Source organism: Mesocricetus auratus, unplaced genomic scaffold, assembly GCF_017639785.1.
Source record: "Mesocricetus auratus isolate SY011 unplaced genomic scaffold, BCM_Maur_2.0 Super-Scaffold_100004, whole genome shotgun sequence".
Lineage (NCBI taxonomy): Eukaryota > Metazoa > Chordata > Mammalia > Rodentia > Cricetidae > Mesocricetus > Mesocricetus auratus.
Genome location: NW_024429189.1, coordinates 30,377,269 through 30,404,676, shown reverse-complemented (window position 1 = coordinate 30,404,676; position 27,408 = coordinate 30,377,269). Strand labels below are relative to the sequence as shown.

The following is a 27,408-nucleotide window of genomic DNA, read 5'->3' as shown; positions in this document are numbered from 1 at the left end:
TCTAGCTTAAAGACACACTTCAGCACATCTGCTTATAACATTATAATAAATAATGTATTGAATAGCTGGGAAAGTTAATATATCAATGGCTATTTCACAGAGAAGTCGTGAACTATTTCTTAAATCAGATGATATTGTATTTTAAAGCCAAATCTACTAAAAGTGTGGCCAGACAAATAGTAGAGCATATCCTGTACTTTTCATCGAGTTATGGTAGTTACAGTATTCTAGTCAGTCTATATGTCTGATGGGCAGAGACTATTTGCTACTGTAATCCCTAATATCACACAGTGTCTGGCATATACTGAGACGTTCTGTATGTATTAACTGAGTAACAAGCTAATTAAATTGTTAATGAACTATCTCAGAAACAGATATGCCTTCAAAAATGACCTGAAGGAATGGAGGGATAATGACCTGACTTTTGATGCTTGAAAATTAAGTAAAACAAGTTGACTTACATTTTAAATAATCAAATGATTATGAATAAATAAATAGCATTAAATCTTTCTAAAAGATCAGAAAATCAATGCACAGTCACAGTATTTAAAAATATACAATCACAAAGCAAGTAGATTCCAGTACTATCAAAGACCCTGCAAACAGAAAACTCACTAACAACCACATTGAAAATGTACAACAGTAATGTCTTGTCAACACTTCTGTACAGAGCACAGACATGACAGCTAAAACAGACAGAAGAGAAGATGCTTTTGACAGCCAGTGTGTGTGAAGGATTCTTTGAGTCAGATGGCAGCAACAAGTTACCAACTAGGAGATCTGCATGACAACTAACCATCCATCTGTACCAAACACCATCTGGCCAAGATGACTCTGGCTTCTATGTACTTGACACTCCTTCTAATTCCAAAGACTAGTAAAACAAGTGGTCGATTAGAATTTTAGAAGTAAACAGGTATACAGATATGTCATAAAGGGTTGTGTATTCCTTCCTAGTGTTCAGCAGCAAAACAACATGATGGAGATCAAATGTGTAATAATATATGTCATCAATTTTTCAAAAAGGGTTATTCAAGTATCACTAATGTAGCAAAACCTCATCTTAAGAATTATTCTGATGCTGGAGAGCTGGCTCAGTAGTTACGAGCAAAGCTGCTTTTGCTGAGGAGTTGGGTAAGGTTCCTAGCATTCACATGGCAGTTCACAACCATCTGCATCATTAGTTTTGGGGAAATCCAATGCCCTCTTATGGTCTCCACAGGCATCAGGCATGCGTATGGTACATAGGCATATACTCAGGCAAAGCATCAATATACATGAAAAAACAAAACATTAAATAAGAAAGACTTGTTCTTTTATTAATGAAAAATTTCAGCCTGTCCTCTTCAAAACTAAGATATCATATTTCCAATCATTTTGGACATACAGCTGTTCAAGTTTTCATAAGTTTCATAAATATTAAGATAGAGTTCTGTTAATTGAATTTTCCCTACTGCAGACATTGGATGCTCTAACTTTTCATATTTCCCAAGACATTTACTTCCTATATTGGAAGAAAACTTTAAATGCCCTTAAGCCATCTGTAATTATTTTACATTGGTCAAATATGACTTCTCCTCATCTTCAAAAATTAAGCTCAATAGTCTGAAAAAGTACTATGACTTTCTTCTAATGATTTTTACTAGGGAATTAATATGAGTAGAGTGGATAAAACAGTCTCAATTAAAAAAGATTTTACATTGCTCTAAGATTAATAGATAGAAAAGCTTTATTGAAGGCTCTACTTGGATAAAAAAATCTCTCAACAGGGGATGCCACAGTTCATGAAGGAAAATGAAGATTACTTACACCAATATACAGCAGTTTAGACAAAAGCTAATACTTTATACACAATCTGTTTTTAAAATCTATCATACAACTTTAGTAAACAGTATGAATTTTACTCCTTTTTTTAGCATTCAAGATCATAGAGCTTGGCTTTCATGTAGCTCTTTTTTTCAACCATTTTTTGTGTACTATTTTAATAAACTCCCTATCCTATCACCCACTAGATAGTAGGACTTATCTAGGATATATTGAGTTAGACAGGTCAGATTATCAATTTGGCTATCTATAGCTAGTATTGTCATTCATTTCTCAGTATGGTAAGTGGTAAACTATGAAAAACTATTTTAAAGTTTCGGTTACAGAGTGGGGAGTGTTCCTACCAGGAGCTGGAAGTGCAGACCCTCCTGGCCACTTTGAATTTGATACCCTTAAGCCATCAAGCTAAGAAAGGACTAACAGTGTTAGGTAGGTGACTGATTCAGATGATCAAGGGGGAAATTGGATTGCTTCCCCACAATGGAAGTAAGAGAGATTATGTCTGGAGTGTAGGAGATCCTTTAGGGTGTCTTTTGGTGCTACCCATGTCTGTGATGAAAGTCAATGGGAATCTACAACAGCCCCTTTGGGAATGAAAGTATAGGTCACTCCTTCAGGAAAAGAGCCAAGACTTGCTGAAGTGTTTGCCAAGGATGGAGGAAATACAGAATGGGTAGTAGAGGAGGAGAGGAACATAGTTATAAATAGCAGCTAAGGCCATGTGACCAGTTGTAGAATGAGGATTATAGTTGAAATGAGTGGCTCTGTCATATTTTTACAAAGAATGCATTTGTACAGATATTTGTTTCTTTTACTCAGTTTTTCAATTATGTTATTGTTACATCAATTAAGAGAATTTCAATGGCTATCATATTTAAGTTTGAGATACTAAAAGAATGTCCCTCAAGGGACATTGCCACCTATTCTAAATGTATAATGTATTTGTGGTTCTATGAGGGACAGTTATATCATGTTAGGTATAATTATGACATGGTTATTGTTTTTTTCATTTGGGAATTAATCATGACATAAGGAGATACAATTGTATGTCAAGCTGACAAGTAGGCTTGTGATAGCTATTCTGAGTTGTCAACTTGACTGCATCTATAAGTAACTAAACACAGAAATGGAAGGGCACATCTATGAGTGATCGGTGCTTAATTCACAGTGGGAAGATTCACTTTTAGGTGGGAAGACACACCTTCAATCCAGTCAGTTCTTTGGGTGGGAAGATCCACTTCTAACTCTGGGCCACACCATTGCTGGAAGTCTATTTAAGGACATGAAAGAAGTGTTGCAATTTGCCTGCTTGCTCTCACCTCTCTAACAAGTCCATTCCATCACAGACATTAGAGTCTACTTCTTTGGGACGCCAGTGCACACTGAAAATTAGCCAAGACATCTAGCCTTGTGAACTGAACAACTACTGGATTCTTGGACATTCTGTTCATAGGCAGCCTTTGCTGGATTAGCTGGACCAAAGCCTGTAAGTCATTCTATGTATTTATTTTATAAGCTCTGCTATGCTAGAGAACAATGAATAATATATTTTATACAATCCAATTTTGCCCTCCATCCCACATGCACTAAGATCTTGGCTTCTATCAGAAATAAAAATAGGCCAGATATGGTGGTTGAGACTTTAACCCCAACTTGGGGAGGCAAATCTCTGTGAGTTCAAGATCAGTCTGGTCTATATAAAGAGTTCTGGGACAGCCAGGGCTACTTAGTGAGACCCCCATCTCAAAAATAAATAAGCAAATAAAAATAATTTTTACTGGAGTGATAGAAAGAAATGGCAAATATAAAATCCTGTTAAACATTAACCTCTTTTCAAGCAAAGTATCTCCATATTATTTAGAATTGTGGAAGCTGTACCACTAAAGTCTCCACTAGGGGAATGGGTTTGGGTCACTATACAGTGATCTGCAGGGGCAATGTTTTGTGGAGCTGTCAGGGTAGAGGATCCACTCAGACTCCAGACTGGTAAAGTGACCAGTGTGTAACTTTAGCCTGGGATAATCGAAGGTATGTCATCCAAACCAGAAGATCTGTAGACAGAAAAATGGTACAGGATTGCCTAGAGCCTTGAGGGTCCAACCTCCACCCTTGGGTGTCAGAAGAGAAATGGACTCAAAGATTCCCATGCCTCATGAGTTAGCCTTTGCACTGCTAGGGTTTTAGATTTAATCAGAACCTGTTATCCCTTTTCTTTACCATTGTTCCCTTTTAGAATGGGAATGTCTATCCTATACTTGCTTTATCATTGAACATTCTTAAATTTGTATTTAATGTATACAGTTGTTTTGCCTGCCATGCATTTCTGTGTATCTTGAGCACACAGTGTCATGAAGTGCCAGAAGAAGGCACTGGATCCTCTAGAACTGGGCAAACGGAAGGTGAGCTGCCATGTGGGTGCTGGGAGCTAACTGGAAGAACTTAGTTACTAACCCACATCTCCAGCTCCCTATCATCATTACATTTTTAAGTATATTGTAGGAGAAACTGCGTCCAGCCTTCCCAAGCTGCAGTCACCGTGTCCCTGGTGCCCAGGACAGCCCACATGTGTGCAGGTATTTCCTCCCTGAGCTGAACCGCCAAGCCCACCTCAATCCCCAGAGTTGCTGACAGAGAGTCACCTAACCCAGAGACACCAATAAGAAAAGGACATACAGCAGAGTCAGCTGCCTGAGCCATTTATGTTGAGGAAGTTAATGGGCCATGACAGGTTCTCTGAGGAATGGGATGAAGGCCTTTAAAAGGGCTTTAAACACAGTTCAGTTCGTCTGCCCTTCAGTAACTTCAGACAAGTGAGGACTTGTGTTTATCCCTCGTGGAGGATGCAATTAATAGGAGCTACCTTCAAAATGGTCACTGGGTCCTTACAAGATACTTAGAGATGTCTAAAAGTTTTGACAAGACATTTCTGAGGACTGAAATCTGGTAGGAAAATATGCAGATATTTTGAATTGTATGCAACAGAAAATTATTTTATGGCTCAGAACTGACAATGTCTATAGAAGAAGTAAGATTTAAAGCAGATACCATCAGCAGTAATTTTAATGCCAGTAGCTTCAATAGGAAAAACAGAATAAAATTTTTTATCTACTCTACATAGAGAATGTGTAGAGTGTTAAATAATAAGGTTATTTACATCTTAAGTGATCTTAAATGAAAATACTTTTTTGTTATAAAGCTTTCAGTGCTCTTAACTACATATATGCTTAACATTTAACAGAAGTAGTTTAAAATATGTTTTTATTTTATATTTGTGAATATTTCGACTTCATGTATGTATGTGTACCATAAGCATGTCTGGAACCTGCAGAGGCCAGAGAGGGTATCAGATCCCCTGAAATTGGAGCTATAGAAGCTGTAAGTTGCTATGTGGGTTCTGGGAACTGAACCTAGGCCCCCTGCAAGAGCAATAAATGTTCTTAACTCCTGAGCTGTCTCTTCAGTCCCTGTAATAGTACTTCTTATATTTAAATCCTGAAACAGGGTCTCTAGCCTAGGTTGTCATAAACCCACTATGTACCCAAGGATAACCTAGAACTGATCCCTGGTCTTTACCACCCGACAGCTGAGATCACAGGCATGCACCACCACACCTTGTTATGAAGTGCCAGGGACTGAACCCAGGACCTTGTGTACCTATGATAGAAAAACTATTCTACCACCTAAGCTACATCTCCAGCCCATGAAGGAATTCTGTAAAAAGTAGTACCCATAACAAAGTTCTTTTGTGCTCCAGATGAGTTAGCACTGGCCATTATGAAATACTGCTTATTGTTGTATATTAGTTACCAGAGAGCATTGCAGAGTCCCTGTGATAAAAAAGAAACATGGCCAAATTTAGTCTTATTTGTGGTCTTTAAGCTTCTTGCTTAACAAATTGGATGATTTTAAATATCACGCATCAGTTACTTTTCTTATCAGTATAAAGAAAAAACAACTTATAAAATAGTACCTGAACAATTTTTTTTAATTAAGAAGACTGTTTCCTTTCTATGGAAGCCTGTTAATTTTTCTTTAACCAACCCTGAGCAAGAATAGTCAACTTTTACTTCCCTTATTTCTTTTCAACAAAGAGATTTCTATCTTCTGATCATATAATGAAAAGAATCTTGGGACATGGAATAGAGGCTCACGGTAGAACATGTTCTATAAGTTAGTATTTATGATTTATAGATGGCAATCAACTTACAAAATTCAAATGTCTTGTTTTATTCCTGATACTTCTGGAAAGATGATCAAGAGAATTTACTAAAATCTTTCTTGAATATATTCAGTTTCTCACACAAAAACAGCAGAAATCAGTGACAGGCAACTTGGTATGAGTAATAAAATGATTAAATATTTAATTTCACATTTTATGGAATACTGTAGTATTTAAATCTCTGTATACAACATCATCACAGCCAAATGATGTGCAAAGACTGCTCATTATCGCCCATATCTCCTCTCATTCTTCCTTTTTGAAATACAGTGTTTTAGCGGGCCACATGGCCATTATGCTAGAGAATAACTCAGTCGCCTTACTATTAGGTGTGACTGTATCACCAAAATTGATGTTCCTTCTCCACTAGGAAGAGAACCAATTCCAATACACCACACTATGTTAGGATGGTAGTAGCACAAAGGCAAGAAAAATGCCCCAAAATGCCCTATCCTGAATGTAACTTTAGCAGCCACAAACTTGGTTGCTGTAGATCACTGGTTTGTCCACATCTTACAACTTATTTTGGGTTCATCTTTACATATTTGATGCTTTCGTGTGGGAATGTAGGCCTGAAACTTCCTAGCCTCTCATCTTGTAAATGTCTCTCAACAGGTCAAATCTGTTAAGTGCAGCATTAGAAAGGGCAGTTGGGTTCATTCAATTTTCTGGATCATTGGTTCTATTTTTTCTCTTACTCTGTAATCATTACTTAAGACACCACCTTTTATCAAATCAAGGCCCCCTCTTTGTAGAGGAGCCCCAATTTGCATTTCTAAGTGCAACTTTATTTTAAAGACCCATTTTCAGCTGCTTGCTGAGAATCTTCCCTAGCTCATCTGCTACTACTTAAGTTCAATAGCTAAGCAAATAAAACAACGAACTCCTTTACCAGTATCAACAGAAATATAGTATTTTGTATTTCTGAGGACACATCTTCCATCTTCAAACCACCAAGACTGAAAATCCTGGATATGGTAGACCATTTTTAAGACCCCAAGTTTGACTTCAAAGCTTTTGCTCTTATCTCATTATTGAAGTTAGAAAACACGTGTCACTTTATTGCTATAGATTCTAAATGAGCTTGTTTTATCTAAAAATAATTTAATATCACATCTTAAAGTATATAGAAGACAGAAAATTAGTGAGTTAGACTTGGTAATTTATAGAACAAATGATTACATAAGAAAATCTCCAAAATGCCAAAACATATATGTTAGCAACAGCCTTGTTTGAGAAACACATTTTGCATCTAAAAGAATGACCCTTGGCATGTTAAGTCAGAGGAAAATGAACTGCACAACAGATATTTCCACCTTAAGGGTCTGGGAATGTGCTATTTCTTAAGACATAAAGTTTGTTCTGCTCCCATATATTTTTCTAGCTATACTTCTCTAGTCTTTGTTTCCCCTAATGATCTATTAAACAAAGCACTGTATTTCCTTACAAACATGGTTTAATGATTGTAGTATCTTTATAGACAATTGCCTCTAATAAAAATCTCAGTACTGGGGACACTCTGAATCCTTCAAGCTTTTTGCAAGCTCTTTGGGTTCCCTTGCTCCTCCACTGCTAAAAATTCACATTGTAGACTCTATGTCTTGTTTCATGGACTGAGCTCTGCTACCCACAGTACATATGTATTTTCCCCAAAAACTGTCACAGGAAAAGGTAAGTTTAAAAAGATAATAAGCAAAGTCAGATATGAAATCCAATGCCAGAATGGTTGATTATACTACAGATGATGTAATGGCTAATAAACCTCAATTTTATCAGCTGACATATCACTTCAAAATGAAGACAACTATATTGTTTTCCAAGGATACAAACACCTCCAATGAACCTCTGCAATACTGCATAAATCCACAAGATTGAACAATGAAGTAGAATATGGAACAACAAAAGGACAAATCCTATCATTTTCATATCTGGACCATCAACTTGTATGAAACACAAGGCATTTAGTTATATCACTGTCTCTTTCAAAACTGTTATTATTTAATGTTTGGTTATTCTCTCATATTCAACAGCTTCTCTAAATCCCATTAGTCTTACCATGTCTTTAGGAAGTGCTCTACTTCCTCAACCCATACTAGCCATCTACTTTTATGACTTGAGGGGGATCCTAGCCATCAATATGTGCTAACATACAGTCTTTTCACTCTTACAGATAACCTTAGCCATCAACCGCCTTCTTGTTCTTAGTAGCTGCTTTGTAGTTTTTACAGAAGCCCTGTCTTGAAAAACCAAACAAAAAAGCCAAAAAAAAAAAAAAAAAAAAAAAAAGAGAGAGAGAGAGAAAGAAAGGGAAAAATTTTAGGTCTTTTAAAAATTCATCCATAATTGCTTTGAATTCTTAAAATAATTGCTATTCATTGCTAAACCAAGGTACAATAAATGTACATACTTACTATCCAATATATGTTAGTAAAGGTTTAATACATTACACGGTTATTTATACATTAATGCACATACTGGAATTGATAATGCATGACTATATGATTGCCATATTTTTATATAACTTGCACTTAGAATGTATGTAACATGTCTTCAGTATGTTTGCTGAGCTCTTTGTCAGTGTTAAGACTTTTCTAAAGCATTTAATTCTTCAGTAACGTTTGACTGAATAGAGATACAATACATATTACTTAGTCATATTCCTCATCATGGTGCTGTTACCATAATACCTCATCCTTTTTTTTTTTTTAAAGATTTATTTATTTATTATGAACACAACACCCTGCCCCCATGTATGTCTACACACCAGCAGAGGGCACCAGGTCTCATTACAGATGGTTGTGAGCCACCATGTGCTTGCTGGGAATTGAACTCATGACCTCTGGAAGAGCAGTCAGTGCTCTTAACCTCTGAGCCATCTCTCCAGCCCCAATACCTCATCATTCTTAATGGAGTCATAGGACCACATTGTAGGACATGCAAAGTACCAAGCACTCCCTCACTTCTTGTTTTACACAGACACACAGATAACAGACACATGCATGCGCATGTGTGATTCATGTCTCCTAGCTTACTATTCTCATCCTAATCTTAGCCCATATGTGAACTCATATTTTGCTGACCTGACTCACAAAGAAAGAATTAGATGCCTCTTCTCTGGGTCACATACTATCTGCTTGCTCTTTTCTGTAATGCCCCAAAATAGTCAGATAATAGCCAGTGAGCCTCTTCTGTTTTTTAAATTATATATGAAATAACCATTCTATTTATTACCCATTTGAACTTTTAAAAGTTCCTAAAGACATAAATAGTGTTTTACTTATTTTAGTATTCTCAAAACTTCACCATCTTCTTCCCTAGTTCCAAGATACCCTAGAACACAAATAGAACTACTAAGTCTCTTAATGATCCTAATTGTAAAGTAGGACGAATAAAATTTGGGTGTTTTTGTTAACTTAAATATTTTTGAAGGGCCTATCATACCATGCTTGCCTTCCTTCTAGCTACTTAAAATGAGATGACTAGAGTCTTCAGTTATTCAATAACAGTATTCTTTTGCAAACTGAGAAAAGATTCACTAAGAATAAAGATGGCTTTTGTAGAATTCAGGGAGGTAATATAGAAATGTTTAAAAGCAGCTGACCACCTAGAAAGGAAGAAACCTTGTGACAAACTGTATTTATTAAAAGAACAAAGGGCTTCACGGCTAGCATATTTCTTTTTATTTCAAAATTTTAGAGTAATATTTTTCTTCATATATATCCGTATGTGCATATGGAGGCCTCAGGTAGATGCTCAAGAGTTCTTTAGTCACTTTCCACCTTATTCTTTGAGGCAGGGTCTCTCAACTGAACCTGAGAGCTTGCCAGCATGTCTAGTATGATTATCTGACTTTCAAGAGTTGGAATTACAGGCAGATCACTATGCCCACCCAGTATCTACATGGATTCTGGGCATCAAATCTGGCCCTCAGGCTTTCATGGCAAGTGCTTTAAACCACTGAGCCACCTTTCCAGCTTCTCAAGGCAATTATTAAGCAGAGAAATCAATGTAAGGCCCCCCCACCTCCAACTAACAGTGGAGGAATTAGCTAACATTCCTCCTAGTAGATCATTTGGCTGACATTTTCATAAAGGCCTACTTGCAAAATTGGTCCTTTTATATTTGGGAAACTGGATTTTAAAAACATTCCTAGGTGGTTAAGACTGTAACTGCTGAGTCAGCTTATTTAGGCAGCATAATAACATTTATGATAGATCTACTTTCCCCAAGTTTGGACTTTTGGTTGACACAGTGTATTATGAAGCTAGCTCTGAATTCAAAAATAACAACAAAACCCAAATAGCTGTGAATCTTAAGTGGAATTTCTTATGTTTTTTGCACACATGTGACAGACAGAACTTGTGAAGCTGAGGAAATGCACATGGGAAGACTGAACACAGATTCCTCCAGACCCTTTCTCAAGTCTTTTTCTATGAATTCTCTGGCTATGAACTTATGCCACATCACTATAAAAGCATTATCTTCTATTCTGTTTTAACTGTCATAAAGAACGGAAGATGATAAACTAATGAATTAGTTTCAGGATACGTTAAGATTTGAGTCTTCCTGTTACCCAAATGACAGTCTGAAAACATGCACAGAAACAATGCAAACTGAGAAACAGTGATAAAACAACTTTATAGCTATTCTTTTCATATATAAAATAGTGACATTTAAAAGTTATATATGGAGAAAGAATATTCTATCTTACTTCATCATAATAGTTTTAAAATGAATCCAAACAACCTTTCACACAGGACACAAAAATGTTTTTAAAAGGTAACAAATAAAAATCTCAATGTTCCTTCATTATTACACTCTTGTGTTTTAGTAATTATAGTTCTTTAAATAATTTCCAATAATCTAACATTCTCAATTCTCATCCTCAATTTGCCATAAAAACAATCAATTTTCGTATCCCAAACCACACACCTTTTGCTGCAGCTCTCTCACTGCTGAGTCTCTATCCATACACGCTTGTCGGAAGGCTTCATATGCTCTATTGAGTTGCTCCCCAATGTTTTTGTCCATTCCTCCTTGTCCTGTAGCATCACTATACAGGATGGTATGAATGCCAGCTCTGGAAAATAGCACAACAACTTAGATATTAAAGCTAGATACAGTTTTAAAATGCTTCCTAAAAAGAGCCCTATAAACATAGCATTAGGTGATATCAAGGTTTACAAAAATATAAAAGCTTTACCTGAAATCATGACATAAAATATGAAATCTATGATGGTAAGTAAAATATTCTTTACTAATATTAGCTTCTAAATCATGGTCCAGTTCATAAAAAGCCTGTAAATATCTATAATAAAAATGGAGAAATATAAGAGCATTTAATTATTAATACTTTAATACAGAAATGTACAGCATGATTAGTAATGTGGGAAGGGACTTCTTTTGACTAAATGGATTGTTACTTCTACTTATAAGGTGAATTCTTGCTACACTGAATTAGAGCAAAACTAAATAGATAATAAATGTTTGTGGATGGAGTTCACACTGTTGTTATCACAGAGCAATTAAAATGTGTGAAAATGCTCTTATTTTAGAACACAATCTAGGGAGCGCTGCTGTTGGATTGTACATTAAACAAGAAAGCTCACATCCCTTCAGTCTCAGCTCTACTACCTATTAGTTCCCTAACTCGCCTGCTGCTTCTGAACTGCAGATGATTTTCTTGAGGAAGGTGGTTTGGTTTTATCATCTCAGTTTGCCTAACATCTCTAATACATTCCTTGGCACTGAGCAGAGAGCTCCTTAATGATTCTGACTCTTCCTGTGAAATTATAAAAAATACAACCCAAACCTTTCTTTTAGGATTTTCTAAAAGTCACAAAAGAGACACAACTCTCTATTGGTTTTCAAGGACAGCAGGCATTTTTGGGGGGAGGGTGGAATCTTTACAGTCTCGAAATTTAAAAACACTTATTTTATGCATGTCTGTGTGCATGTGTTCACACAAGGTGTCACAGTACATATGTATAGATTAGAGGACAACCTGCAGGAGTCTGTTCTCTTTTTCCACTATGTGGGTTCTGGGGATTGAATATTTAATCATTATATTTAAATATAACTCACATAAAACAAAATCTAACATTTTCAAGTACATGCTAGGGCATTTTACTATGTGGTGCAACTGGTACAATTCTGTGAAATTTTTTAACCTTTTTTAAAATTTAAATTAGGAACAAGCTTGCTTCACATGTCAATCCCAGCTTCCTCTCACTCCCCTCCTTCCCCAGGCCCCCAACCCCCAATTTTGTGAATTTTTATCCTTGACTGAACCTATTAAAAGTTAACATCAATTCCCAACCTCTCCCTCTCCTAGCAAATAACTGGTCTGTTGGCGTTTTGTAATATTTTATATAGATGAAATAACAAAGGCTGGGGATATAGGTCAGTGGTAGAGTGCTAATCTAACATGTTCAAGACCCTAGCTTAACCCATAATTATCATATAGATAAATAAATGAGTGTAATATACAATACAAGGTCTTACTGTTTGGCTTCTTTCACATAAGATATTAATTCTGAGGTTCAACCATGTTGAAGAATATAACAGTAAATTTGTTTTTTATACAGGTGAATATATTCCAAATATTGTATATTCACTGCATGGATATACAACATTTTGTTTATTCATTTCTCAGTTGCTGGATATTCGGATTCTTTCTACTTTTAGGCTACCATGAATAAAGCTACTATGAACATTTGTATATACATTAGAAATTTTAAAAATTATTATTTTATGTTTACAGGTGTTTTTTCTGCATGTATATTTGTATACTACATATATGCTCAGTGCCCAGAGGCCAGAAGAGGGCATCAAATCCCCTAGAGCTCAAATTACAGATGGTTGTGAACCAGCATGTGGGTGCTGTGAATAGAACCTAGGTCCTCTGGAAGTGCAGTTAGTGCTCTTAACTAATGAGCAGCCATTATGCTCCAGCCCCCTATGGAGGGGAATTTCTAGGTTAAATGATAATCCTATGTTTAACTTTTGGGGGATTGCCACATTGCTTCCATAATGGCTGTGCAATTTTTCATTTCCGCTAACAATGCACAAACGTTCCATTTTTCTACATCCTCACAACACTTTTTATAGTCGATTTAAAAAAAAGTAGTTCGTCATGACATCTATGAACCACAACAATGACCAGCATAGCAATAATGGTACTCATGTGTTGGAACTAACCAACAATTGTCTAACCTAACCAGCTTCCCTAGGTTGGTGAGGTCATGGATCTTAGAAAAGAACCTCCTACCACCACTTTACTAGACCAGCATAATTCATAACTACATTCTAAATATTATCCTTATACTCACAGTTAACTGTAGGTCCCACCCTCATCAGAGAAGCTTCAGCAAATGGAAACCATCACAGAAAATCACAAGTACACACAATACAGAGATAAACAGATGGTTGGAGATCCCTGGTGGGTATATGTACAACACAACTCCTAGGCCTAAGGCTCAAAGAACATCTTGAAAGATGGTGCAGAAAGATGGGAAAAGCCAGATGACTAGGAGGTCTGCTGTGAAGCTGCGCTTCCTAGAAATGGCTGCCTAAACTAAGATCTGAACAACAGCATCAATAGACATGTTTATGTAGAAGGGGAAAATCTCCAAGGGGTGGTATGGGGGGTGTACAACCCCCTAGGCAAAGAATTATAAGCAATTAATGATTGCTGAGAAACTGGGGAGAGTCAATATACATATCTAGTCAACCCAAATAGGAAGCCTGGGACAGACCAAAATATGGATATCATCAAGATTCTTCAACTTAGTAAATCTTTGAGTTTTACTGTGGTTACATACAGGAATATGGGTGAGGGGTTACTTAAAGGAATAGAAATTATTCAATGACACCAGAGCCTATCCCAGCAGGGGTGACAACTCACAAAACCTAGAAACCTAGCGCATACTGTACAGTCTATAGGCAGCTCAACAGGTGGAAGGTATTCCTTCCAGGTGGCTCAGCTAGTCTGTGAGAGAGCCACGCAAACACCATGACAGGCTCCTAATAACCTGCTTAATAAACTAGGCCTCAGCTCCAGCTTCCTGAAACAATACAAGCAGTTTCTAAGAAAGCCAATCATTCAACAATGTCCCTGACAACAAGGATGAGGGGGACTGTATGTACTAAGCCTGAGCCAGTCCCCTGAAGTATCTCAAAGCAATGATCAAATAGGAACAGATCCTGGAAATTGTCCAAATGTCCAAAGATGGAAGAATTGTCACCCTAGCCATTCAGAATGCACTGATGTAACTGCCACTTGCTTAGGCCAATCATAGATGGAAAACATAACAGTCTCCCAAACACCCCTTGGCTCTGCTCAAAAGGAGCCTGCATGCACCCCTCAGGCTCGTCACCATTTTGTACAGGTGAACAGTCCAGCACAGTTGATTCCTTCTTCTTCCAGATTGCTTAGCTGGTCCCTGCTTCTTCTAGGCTGTTAGGGTTGTCAGAGTCCTTTTTGAAGCTTGGCTAGTCTAAAAGAGACTTAAGCAGTCTACTATTTATACAATCTTGGAAAGAGAGGGACTAGAGAATCTGGACAGTTTCAGGGACTTTCTGTATCTATTTTGAGTTGTTTTCTTCCTGTCATAATGGAGCTTCTTTGCAGGATGGAGTGTCTGACCTCCCCTTACAAATCCTGTTTTTTCATCTCCTTGTAAATATCTGTTCTAAATAACCTGTTGCTTTATTTTCTTTTATAGTCTATGCCTTAACAAGTTTCCTCAGAAGTGACAGTTAAGTTATCCAATACTAAGTGGTCAGCCTTGAAATCATAAACACACAAACACAACAAAAATAGACTTAGTAGGTTGTGTATTTGTGCATTCACACAGATATATGTAACAATAATAAAAGTAAAATAGGCCATCAATTTAAGAGAAAATGAGGGAGGAACATGGGAAAGGAGGGCATGGGAGGGACTGGAGGGAAGGTAAAGGGTTAGTGATATAACTATATTTTAATTAAAAATATTTTTAAAAAATGGATGGTACATTAGCCTGATTAAAAAGTATAGTTGTTCTATTGGGTATGAAGCAGTATCAAATTGTAGTTTTGGTTTTCCTTTCCCTTATGTTTAATGATAACAAACATTCTTCCATGTGCTTTTTGGCCACTTACCTTTGGAAAGAATTTCCATTCAAATCCTTTGCCTATCTTCGACAAACCTTATTTTCCTTTATAAGCTAACACAGAACAGTGGAACAACCAACAAACAAAGTGATCACAGTGTATAGCTTATGATCTTGGTGCTTTTATAGCATCCTGGGTTTTTCACATGCATGAGGAGGAACCCTGGGGTTCTGCTCTGCATCTGGGGCTTCCTGTTTTGTGTTTCCTCTTCTCTTCTGGAGATGAGCAAAGACTGCTTATGAGAGGAATGATCTCAGGCAGAAACTATCATTGAAGAAAAAAAAATCTCCATTCTTTTTTTTTAACAGTGTTCTTTGGCACATGGCATTTTAAACCTGAATGAATTTTAGTCTACCTATAGCTTTCTTCTGCGGCTTGGAATTTCTTTTGGTGCCATATCTAAAGAACTGTTGCCTAATCAAGAACATGCACATTTTTACCTGCTTCCTTAGAAGTGTTTTTATAATGTTCTTTGATACATAAAAGTTAATTTTATATATAAGATGGAGTCCTTGAACTGGGACTCTATCAGGTTTAACACTTTGTTCTATTACTGGCTAATCCTTAATTATTGGTCACTAAATCTTTGGTGACCCAAGTTTCTTTCTCATCAGTACAAAAATGGTGTTTGGATGAGATTTCTAAGTAACTTCCTATTCTACAGTTCTTTACTCTGAGTGAAAAAAACTTATGTCTACTCCATCAAAAAGGCATATTGTTTTTAATCTAAATGCTACATTAAAAATACCCTATATTTTTTCATATCCAAGCAAATCATGTGGCATTTTCAACACTCTAGGTCATTGAATGAGACCACATGAATGTTATTAAGAGGAGCTGCTAAGTAAACTCCACATGGGCACACACTACTCCCTGAAGTAAGAACATATGCTGAGGAATTAACTTTTGGTTGATACAAATAAGTAAATGTTACATTTTATTCAACCAAGAAGGGAAATGTGTGTTAGATTAGTGACATGGACCAGAGAGGAAAAGGAAGGTCTCTGGGGGTAGTTACATGCCAATCATATTTTGGTGTGCTTTTTGAAAAAAATATTATTCTCTAGGAAATTACTTTCTATTTGGAGTAAACATGCTCAAATTCAAACCTCATGACCAATCTTCTCTTTTCTTAAGTTATAAGTTCTTCTAGTTTTTAGTAGGTATTGATGAGTGGACTGTATTCTGGACATGGACAAATGGCTGTAACTATAAAAAAGTTGTCTTTTTCATTTATCTCAATTTTCATCTGAATGGAATGTTGTGGTTGAAGTCTCCCAGAAAAGGTAGGACAAGAACGAAGCAGCTCAGGTCCTTGACACTGAAGTTGCTAGATCAGGTTTGGAGATCCCATACTTCAATTGTTTTAAGAAGAAGAAACTACTGTTCTGTAGGTTTCTAAAAGAGATGAGCTATATCCAATTCAGGATAATATTCAAGACACGTTCAGTGCTGAACACATAGTATATGATGCTTTTTTCTAGGGAGACAAATAATCATGGAGTTTACCTTTTTCCTCCATTAAAACTTATAATTTAGTGAGGTAGACATATAAGAAAATAATCAACCTAAAAAGGTAACTAAATGTTAGATAAAAGGTATGATCATATTTTGATAGCAAATTAAATATTTTCAAGACTTTTGGAGTTTTGTGCATTTTTGTGTTAGAAAAGAAGAACGAGTTGCCAAAGAAATAAGATAAAGGTTCAAGCAGAAGGAAAAATCAAATCAGAATTGTTAAAACTTCATATAGGATATGACAAAATGGGTCCTAAATGATGAGAAGGACTTCAGAAGCACAGAATTAAAGCAGCAGCATTCACTCAGAAACAGTGAAGGTACAAAGAGGCTGTATTTGGTAACTGGAGTATTCTATTTATGGAAGTCTAGTATGCATCGAGTTTGAGAGAGGGAGATTCTAGATATGATAGAGTCAAGTCTTCACACACTATTCATAAAGAGTATGATTACAGTGGTACCTTCTGGGACTACAAAGTGCATAAATTGTATAAACTTCAAACATACTCAGGTATGATCAGACTGCAGTAAGCACTAAATATCACTAAAAACCCAGGCTTTATCCTGTTGAACCACGGGTATAATAAGGGTTTTCAAGCAGGGCACAGACATATTTTTACAAGGAGGACAAACAAAGGAGATTGGCCATGTACAGACTATTCACTGCATCAACTATACCCAACGAGTACCCAAGAACAAGGCCGCTGCTGCTGTTTGAAAGTAGCTCATACACTTCAATGCTTAGTCTTACCAACTGGTTCTCTTTTGGAAGGAAGCGGAACCCTGAGGAAATAGAATCTTGGTGGGTGTGGGCCTCGGAGTTTGATAGTCTGGCCCCATTTTGTTGTGCTCTCTCTGCTTCCTCACTGGATTAGTGTGTCCAGGGGTCTGACACTTCTGCCACCAGCCCTTACAGACCTTACCATACAGCTGTATCCATTTTAAACTACAAGCCCAAACAAGCCACTGCCCTCTTAAGTTGCTTCTTGTCAAGCATTTTGGTATGGTGGTACCATACCAAATCCAGCTTAAGAGGATGAGGCAGGAGGACTGCCACATGCTTGAAGCCCAGCCTGGGAGATTATATACATATATAATTTCCAGACCAGCTGGTACTATATAATAATACCAACCCCCCAACCAAGCAAGCAAATAAACTGAATAATCAAACAAACAAACAAAAAGTTTGTCATATGAAACATAAAGACGTCACAGTCATCAGGGACATTTCTGAAGTGTCTTCAGCAGCATTATGTGCCTCCTAAACTGTACAGGAAACCTCCTTAACTGTTAGTTCCACCATTCATTGTAAGATAGCTGAAGAACTGATTTCATAAAGCACAGAAATAACCCTGCACTCTGATTTAGAGTTACCACCAAAGTTCCTATAAACCAAAAGAGATAGGCCTACTTACTTATCTATAAGATGCTAGAAGGAAATCTAGGAAATGAATAAAACTTGCATTGTAACATAATTCTATGATTTTCTAAAAAGAGATTATTAACAAAATAGGTAGCAATGCAGGCCTGTTAATCTTTACACACTTAAACAACATGAAAAATAAATCTCTGGCAGAATGCTTGAGCACATGACTCATTTTATTTTTTACGTGCGTGTGTGCAGGTGGCCATGTTCAGACTGGAGGTAAACGTTGTCTGTCTGCTTGACTGCTCTCTACTTTCTTCCCTTGACACTGAACTATTTCAGCCTGTTAGCGCTAACAATGCTCCTAAAGGGAAGTGTGGCTGGCCTGCTTCCACGAGTGCAGGAGACCTCGTGTAGGTCCTGGTGCTTGCTCAACAAGTACTCTTACCCACTGAGCCGTCTCCTTAGCCCTTGAGCACACTTCTTTTAAAAATATCTTTCTATTCCATCTAGTTATGACCATAAATTATAACTAAGTTTTTTTTCAAAAGTAGTGCTTTGTATCTTGAGAAGTTAGTGTGACAGGCTGTGGTGGAATACACCTTTAATCCCAGCACTCAGGAAGCAGAGATAGGCAGATCTCTGTGAGTTCCAGGACAGCCTGGGTTACAGAAAAACCTTTCTCAAAAAACCAAGCCAAAAAACCAAACCAAAACAAAAAAACAAAAAGCCCAAAACATGAAAACTTTGAAAAACATTTTTCAGTAATCTTTTAAAAGATCCTCCAAACATAGGACAGCAATATAAGAAATGTCATAAGCTGTACAAGATTAAGAAAGGAAAACAAGTACTTAAAATCTTAGGAGTCAGCAGATAAGCCTCCTTTTCCAGGATCCTGAGTCACTGACTGCAGCAGAACAAAGGGGATATATAAAGAGAGCGAGCTCTTCTGTAGAAAGAGTGAAATTTCAGGAAATAGAGCTTCTCTCAAAAAGGTCCATTTTCCCTTTAAATCACAAGTTTATAACTGCTGAGCAGCATTTAGCCTTGAGAATATCACATCGATAAATAGTAAGAGGCAAAGGCCTCATAATTATAAAGCCATAACCTGCATGCTCTTAACCACTGGCATAGCTCTTCATACCTCACTGTTTAATTTCCCTGAGGACACCACGAGGCTGTTGGGCAAATGGTTGCAAGTCACAACTTGTTTTATTAGAAGCAACTGTGAGAATTCCAATGAGAAAGTAAATAAGGTTTCAGGGCTCTCCAAATCTCTATTTCCATTCATTCCCAAGATGTTTAGGATGTGACTTTAAATGTATAATGTACTTTTAAATCTAGATTCAATATTTTTATGCTGTGTAACATACTCTCATTACAACTTTGAATATTCCTGATAAGCCTCATCTGCCCCAAATCCTTGAGTAGCCAGAGAATTTTCCAGGTCTCCATCTATGCACAATTACCCAACTTTTTACCCTTTAGGGTTACATCAGCTTTTCTTAAATATGAAGATTCAGAGCTAATACATTTTAGCATTTTGTGCCATACTACTGTCGTGAAGTGAGAGTTGACTATCTTCTAAACCAATCCCATTTATATCTGAAAAAAGTTACATGATATAAAAGTGATTACCAACAAGGTTAGATTACAGTGTACATAAAACATACTGTCTGAGAGAGTTTGCATGTCTAGATATCTCTCTATGGACCTTTCTGTGACCCTCATTCTCCTGCCCATTTAAAAATGTTTGGGATATGGTTATGATATAGGCTATTTCTGGGTAATACATTAGAATCATTAAACAACACAATCAGCAAATTGTGAATAAGACTTCTTAGATGATAGTTCTGTGTAAGGGGAAATGTGACACATTTTAAGTCACTGTTTGAATCATGTCATAGCTGGGATAATACTGTAAAACACTACATAGACATACACCAGTGGAGGAAGATGGATTTCATAAAATGTACCTCTATACCATGATCTGCTTTCTGAACCGTTACTGAATAAGACAGAATATGGAAGTAAAACAGCATTTTGATGGTTTGGCTGATGGCTCAGAACAGCAGCACTTTTCTGACCTTGGTTCTATGAAACCATCATGTTTCATTTTATTGGCATTCTTGTGGAGAAGGTTGAGTGTGACGTCAGTGCTTTTCACCAAGCAACAATGATTCCTTTTACTTGGTGTTTCCCTTACCAATAATAATCATTCCAAATCCAACTAAAATTTCAAAGTTTCTGTAGGTAATTGAGGACATGCTCCCAAAGGCATGCCTTTAAAAATCTAAGATATACAGGCACAAATTCCATCCTGCTTGATTTGCATCACAACAATGAAGGAAGTAAAAAGTAGACCTCGAAACCTAAGACAATGGCACAAGAAATGTCAGGCAGCACAACTGTTTCCTATTCCTCATGGGCCACCACAAGGACTAGAGTGGACATGTATTTGCCAGATGATTCCTATAAATCACCAGTCTCACTAGGTTTCTGCAGCAGGAATCCATGTATTCTGGTACCCTGTTACTTCAAAAGGGTATATAAGTTACCTAAGGTCACAGAATTAGAAAATGAAAGAACTGAATAAACTCAGGTTTCTGATGTGAAAACACAATCGTTACTTTGCTCTTAATTTAGTTTGGCTGTCCTGGAACTCATCTGTAGACCAGGCTGACCTTGAACTCAGAAATCTACCTGGCTCTGTTTCCTGGGTGCTGGGATTAAGGGCATGCACCACCACCACCTGGCCTCATTTAGTCTTTATTTTATCAAAGCAATACATATTTATATCCTACTGAGTCAAACAGCTCTACAAGGTTTAAAACGACAACAGTTCTCTGCTTTTCTTCCACATCTACTTCATCTTGGCAACAACTCTTTTTGTCTGATTATCATTTTCTATCTCTGTATCTCTAAATAATATGCAATAATGTCACAATGATTTTTCATTTTGTCTTCCCAGCATGCAAAATGAGAATTCTGTCTTTAAATACTCCCTACTTACTCTCCCCAATTTTCCTATTTTTGTTAGATTAGCATTCAGCACTTACTGTATTTTATTATAATACTATTTATTACTGAACTATATGAAATTCTATGGTTGCTTTCATTTCCTGAAAAACTTTCCTTAAAAAAACTTACTTTTTGGGGGGTTGGAGGGCTAGTGGGGAGTAGGGGAGGGAGAGGGAGCTGGGATTGACATGTGAAGCAAACTTACTTTTAATTCATTTTACTTCCTATTACTGTATCAAAATTCCTCAATTTTTTTTCTTTTGTCCTCAGTTTTCTGAAACTTACATCCATCACAAATTGAGACTTGATAAATTCATTTAATCTAGTTTTTGAATTTTCTTGATTTTTTTTTGTTTGGTTTTTTTTTTTTCCGAGACAAAGGTTTCTTTGTATTGTTTTGGAGGCTGTCCTGGAACTTGCTCTTTAGACCAGGCTGGCCTCGAGCTCACATAGATCTGCATGCCTCTGTCTCCCAAGTCGTCAATTTTCTTATTTTTGCATTCTTTTCTGAGACTCCTAATATATGGATACTATTCTTTTTTCTCTCTGGTTTTGGGCTTTGGTTTGTTTGTTTTGAGACTGGGTCTCACTATGTATGTAGCTCTTGCTGGTCCAAGAACTTACCATGTAGACAGCTGGTGTCAAATTCAGAGATCCGACTGCCTTTGCCTCCTGAGTTCTGAGATTAATGGCATATGCCACAATGCCTGGCCTACCCCTCCCCCACCTCACTGCACCCCCTCCCCTGCATTTTTTAAAAAATCTTTCCTGTTTTGTCTTCCTAGAAGACAGGGTCTTGTTATATTGCTCAGGCTGGCCTCGAGGCTCAGATTTGCATCACCTTTCTTTAGCTTCCCAGGCTTCTAGCCTTTTAAGATACTTTTCTTACTTGCAGACACAATAATACAGTCTGCTTTCTCTGGAGCCAGTATTATGCTGCTGAAAGAATCAGGCAATCCTGGATACAGAGTAAAAACCAAGAGAAAGTAGTGGAGCTTTAGAAACTTGTTAAGACTTGGGGGATACAGGCGCTAAACAATTTTGTACCTCCCATATCCCAGTTCAACCAGACCAGCTGAAAAATCCTGGGCTTAATGGCAAAAACTCTAGCATATCCACCCTAAAGTAGTAAGTAATTCTTTAAAGTCTACTTTGCTCTTTTGTGAGAGAGAGAGAGAGAGGAGAGAGAGAGAGAGAGAGAGAGAGAGAGAGAGAGAGAGAGAGAGAGAGAGAGAGAGAGAGAGAGAGAGAGAGAGAGAGAGAGAGAGAGAGAGAAGTGTGGGAGAGTTAGAGGTGGGGAAGGCCCCCAGCTGGGTTTCCCCAGCTGCTGAGACTATTGAACTTCTGGGTAAATGTTCTCTTAGGGCTCACACTTGTGGTGAGAGGCCAATTCAAGCCTAAGGCAGTTTCAGGATGGGGAAAGGAAATCACCTGAAAAACATCAACCTCTTCTCCTGTGCCCTAGAGCAGAAGGGCACCTGTCTTCCCCAACCCCTTCTGGGTATGGATAATAAGAATTCACATTCTATTTCAGAAACGTTGCCACCTGAGCAGGGTAAAAGGTGAATATATGAAAGAAACAGTTTATTCTCTCAGCATCAGGAGCAAAACCCAGAAAAATCTGTCAATAAGGGTACACACACATACATGACAGTCTCTACTCTTAGTCTTGGATGAGTTAGCAGACCTTTCAGGACACTCTTGTTTTCCTTACTCAAAAGAAAATGGTAGGCAGAGTTAAGAGTTAGTTCCAGGGCAGCTAGAGCTATACAGAGACACCCTGTTTTGAAAAGAAAAAGAAAAGAAAATGTTAGAGAACTGTCATTCCTAATATTAACGATCATTTGGCACTTCCGGAACTATATGAGAGGCAATCAACCAATTTCACAAATGACAGTTTGCATTTCTAGTCTTACTTTTCATGTCATAAACTTTGGTTGTGGATATAAATTCCAGTTCTTTTTTTAAAATTGATTTATTTATTATGTATACAGTGTTCTGCCTACATGCCAGAAGAGGGCACCAGGTCTCACTACAGATGGTTGTGAGCCACCATGTGGATGCTGGGAATTGAACTCAGGACCTCTGGAAGAGCAGTCAGTGCTCTTAACCTCTGAGCCATCTCTCCAGCCCTGGTTATGGATATAGTTATAGCATGCCACACTAAACAATTTCTATGTTCCAATTACGCAGCTAATAGGAAAGAAATTTTATTATATTATAGTTCCAGCAGTGTCAGAAATTTTTGTTCTGCATTTTTTCTATCATCTGATTAACAAAAATTATCAGGATAAACAAAATGGGACAATTGGTAAGCTGAACCAAAGAACTCCTGAGTAACACTTTGCTGTATGTCAGAACCTGGTGAAAAATGTATCTTCCAAGAAGGAAATATTTTATAGGACCACACCCCTGAGTTTCAGTTTTGCTTCCTTGTTTTTTCCATAGTACATGGGGATATATTCTAAAAATTGTGCTAGGGGATTTTTTTTTTTTTTGGTTTTTCGAGATGTGCTAGGGGATTTTGTCACCATGTAAACACCATACTGTTTACTTAGACAAACCAAAATAATATAGCCTATTACATATCCAGGCTGTACGGCATAGCTATCACTGTATATATGGTTCCTCTGACCATCCGGAATATGACTGTACTTTATTCTCCCAGACTCCTTACCAAACGCCAGGGGCTCAAGGATACAATTAGAGAATAGAACATCAGAAGAAAATCTGGGCATGTGATTTTCTATCTCTGAGCTAAATATAATTATGGCACTACTCAGTAAGTGGTGCTCAGGCACATGAATGATTATTCTGTTGTGGGTTTTGTAGGGGGAAAGTGAGAAAGAGAAGGGGGGGGGGGGGAGAAGAGAGACAGAGAGACAGAAACACTCCCCATGTGGTCTAAACTGGTTTTCGGTTTGTCATTCTCCTGTCTCAGCCTGCTAAGTGGTGGGATTACAGGCAATGTGCCATCATGACATACTTCCCAAGTAATGTTTAAGGGGTCTCAGTAGAAGCCATGTTAGAATCTAGAGAGAGAGAAGTGAGGACATGAAATTTCATATGTTCATACTAGTCTGTGCTCATAAGTCAAATAAGTCAGGGACATTCATAGATAAAAAAATACAGAGAATGTTTATATTCAGCATGTCATGTGTAGAGGATAAGTATAACTATGTGGGGAAGCACACCACAAAGTATTATCTACAATTTGTGAGATTTTATCTGAAAGAAATAACTTTTTTCTTTTAATTAATTAATTTCCAACTTAATCAAAGTTTTCCCTCCCTCCCATTCCATCCGCCAAACCCCGCCCCCCACCACTCCTCTCCCTTCCCTTCAGAAAAGGACAGGCCTCCCATGTGTATTAGCTAGCCAAGGTATATCAAGCTACAGTAAGATTTGATACCTCCTCTATTAAGGCTAGACAAGGCAAAGGACAGGGAACCAAAAGCAGGTATCTCCCACTGTTAGGAGTCTCACAAGAAGACCAGCTACACAACCATAGCATACTGCAGAGGGCCCGGCCAGTCCCGTGCAAAGTCTCTGGCTGGCAGCTGAATCTCTGTGAGTTCCTATGAGCCCAGGTTAGTTGCTTCTGTGGGTTGAAAGGAATAATGTTAAAATGCTGAGAAATGTCAGTATCAAAACTGAGAAACATTTCTAGTTTAGGTAAAGCAAATATATAAGGTCATGAAATTACGATATAGAAAATGGTATGTAGTAAATAGCCATTAACAGTAAACTATTTAGCCTAGCATGATAGTATATGACTTTAATCCCAGCACTTGGGAGGCAAACACAGGTGGATCTCTGAGAGTTCAAAACCAGTCTGGTTTACAGAGTGAGTTCCAGGTCAGAGAAACCCTGTCTCAAACAAACAAACAAAAATGACCTATTTAGTCATCTTATAGTAATAGCTGATTTGCTGACAGACTCATGTAATTTAAAGTAACAGGTCTGTCATACTGAAAAGATGGAAGTCTTTGATTTCCATCTTTATAGCAAGTAAGTCTGCAGCAAAATTACTTAACTATATGTGGTTTGTTGCTCAATAAACAATTTCCCATACTTCATTCTACAGCAAATATTTCAAGGACTCATACTTTTAACTTGCTGAGTAACCCGTAAAATACATTTCTTATTAGTTTTCTTAGTCTAATCAATGTCAAGCAATTCCCTACTTCAATGACTTAAAAGTTAGATTTTATTTTCACTGTTAACACACTTTTGTGTGTATGTGAAGAAAAATACTGGTGGTAAATAAAAGTTATTATATAGTACTGACACTTAAAACTATTTACATTCAACACATATTATATATCATTAGCATTATGGAGACTTTATCTTTGAAAGAAGAAAAGTCAAGTTACTGTCCAGGATATTTTTCTGTGAGAAAATTAGCATTATTCCCCAAATTTCTTTCCCTTAAAAATACGAAACAAAAATCCAAACAGTCCCTATAAAACTACTGCTGTTATGAAACTTGTGGTATAGGTTTGTAATCCTAGCTAGCAGGAAGGTTGAGGTAGGAGGATCTTTGTTTTGCCTTTTTAAATGGTTTTTCGAGACAGGGTTTCTCTGCGTAGCTTTGTAGACCAGGATGGCCTTGAACTCACAGAGCGCTGGGATTAAAGGCATGCACCACTGCCACCACCACCACCACCACCACCACTGCCAGGCAAGGTAGGAGGATCTTAAGTTTAAGACCTGCCTAGCCTACAGTGTGAGATCAAGGCCAGAACTTACAACAAAAACTCCTGGAATAATCCCCAATAAATGAAAGGATTTCAATCATAACAAAAGCAACGGACTGATTTACTAATCCTGGTCAAACAACACTGCACACAAAACAAAAAATGAAGTAGGTAGAAGAATGTTATTGGGCAAAACACATTGCTTTTTTAATCCCCTTCTTCAATTCTGCTATAAAACAAAAAGTGTTGCTTCTTCTGCACGGGCAAATTCTATACCCTGAAGGAAACTATCAGCTTCACTAGATTGTCTTTAGCTTCCCCCATTTTGCTGGGAAACTTCTTATTTTAATGATAATTACACACTGTCGTTGTGCTGTAGCCAGATCACACAGGCAGTTTCAAAGGAAATAGGTGAGAAAATACATACTATTTAATGTGGTGTGAAAAGCACCAGGACAGTTCAGGGTAAAGGTAGTGTGTTGCATATGCATGGAGCAGACCTTTCCGCACTGATTACAAGACAACCATCATACAAAAGCTGTCCTAGTTAGGGTTTCTACTGCTGCGATAAAACATCATGACCAGAAACAACTTGAGGAGGAAAGGGTTTAATTCTACATCATGACAGTCTATCATCAAAGGTCAGGACAGGAACTCAAGCAGGGATGCAGAGGCCATGGAGGAGAGCTGCTTACTAGCTTGCTCCTCATGGCTTCCTCAGCCTGCTTTCATATAGCACCAACCCAGAGGTGGCACTACCCACAATGGGCTGTGCCTTCCTACATTAATCACTAACCTAAAAATGCACCATAAGCTTGCCCACAGGCCTCAGTGATGGCATTTTCTCAACTGATATTTCTTCTTCCCAAATGACTCCAGCTTGTTTAAACCACATAAAAAGTCAAGTGAAGTAGTATGCAACCTATATCCTAACATTCCTATGGTGAAATGGAGGCAGACAGCTAACATGGAGAAATATGTCTTAGCAGAAACAAGTGACCCTACCCTAACAAAGCAGAAGGTGAAAACAATCCTGAAGGCAGTCACTTCTGACTTCCAAACATACCATGGCATACACATATTCGTTAGAGCCCCCTCTGCCGCTGCCCCCCCACACATGCAAATGCAAACTCAAGCTAAAATGAAATCTTAAAAAATGACCTTTAAGGGTTTACAATAAATATTATTTAAAATCATACTCATAAACAAAGGTAAACTGCAAAAAAATCACTTGCTTATACAAAACTACTATTCTCATGATTATAGTTATTTATCTTTTGTTTCTAACATTTTAAAGGCATAAATATTATTGGATGATTTTCAACTCACTTGTGTTCAGTTATGTCAAATGATGCTTGTGCTTTTATCTTCTGTCTTAGTTACTGTTCTATTACCGTGAAGAGATACCTTTTTAAAGACAACTTACTTAAAACAAAAGCATTTAATTGGGGCTTGCTCACAGGTTCAGAGGGTGACTCCATGGCCATCACGGCTTCTGGAAGCAGTAGCTGAGAGCTTTAGGCAGCAAGGCAGACAGACAGGGAGATTGTGAGCCTTTTGAAACCACAAAGCCCATCCCCACTGACACACCTCCTAGTTCTGTC

General features: G+C 37.5%; 1 protein-coding gene across 10 annotated transcripts in view; it reads right to left on the bottom strand.

Annotated features, from left to right (window-relative positions):
- The window catches only part of Tank (TRAF family member associated NFKB activator), a 71,983-nt gene that overhangs the window by 28,664 nt on the left and 15,911 nt on the right, over nt 1-27,408 (bottom strand). For 5 of the 10 annotated variants that reach the window (XM_021226583.2, XM_021226582.2, XM_005069005.4 and 2 more), the window contains exon 2: nt 10,976-11,123. In XM_021226583.2, coding sequence (XP_021082242.1) covers nt 10,976-11,074 — 99 coding nt within the window. In that variant the 5' untranslated portion in view covers nt 11,075-11,123. Of the gene's footprint in view, nt 1-796; nt 1,147-8,098; nt 8,124-8,218; nt 8,243-10,975; nt 11,124-11,246; nt 11,266-27,408 lie in introns of those variants that run through there. The other 5 variants (XM_040745441.1, XM_040745446.1, XM_040745443.1 and 2 more) reach the window with 4 other exon arrangements.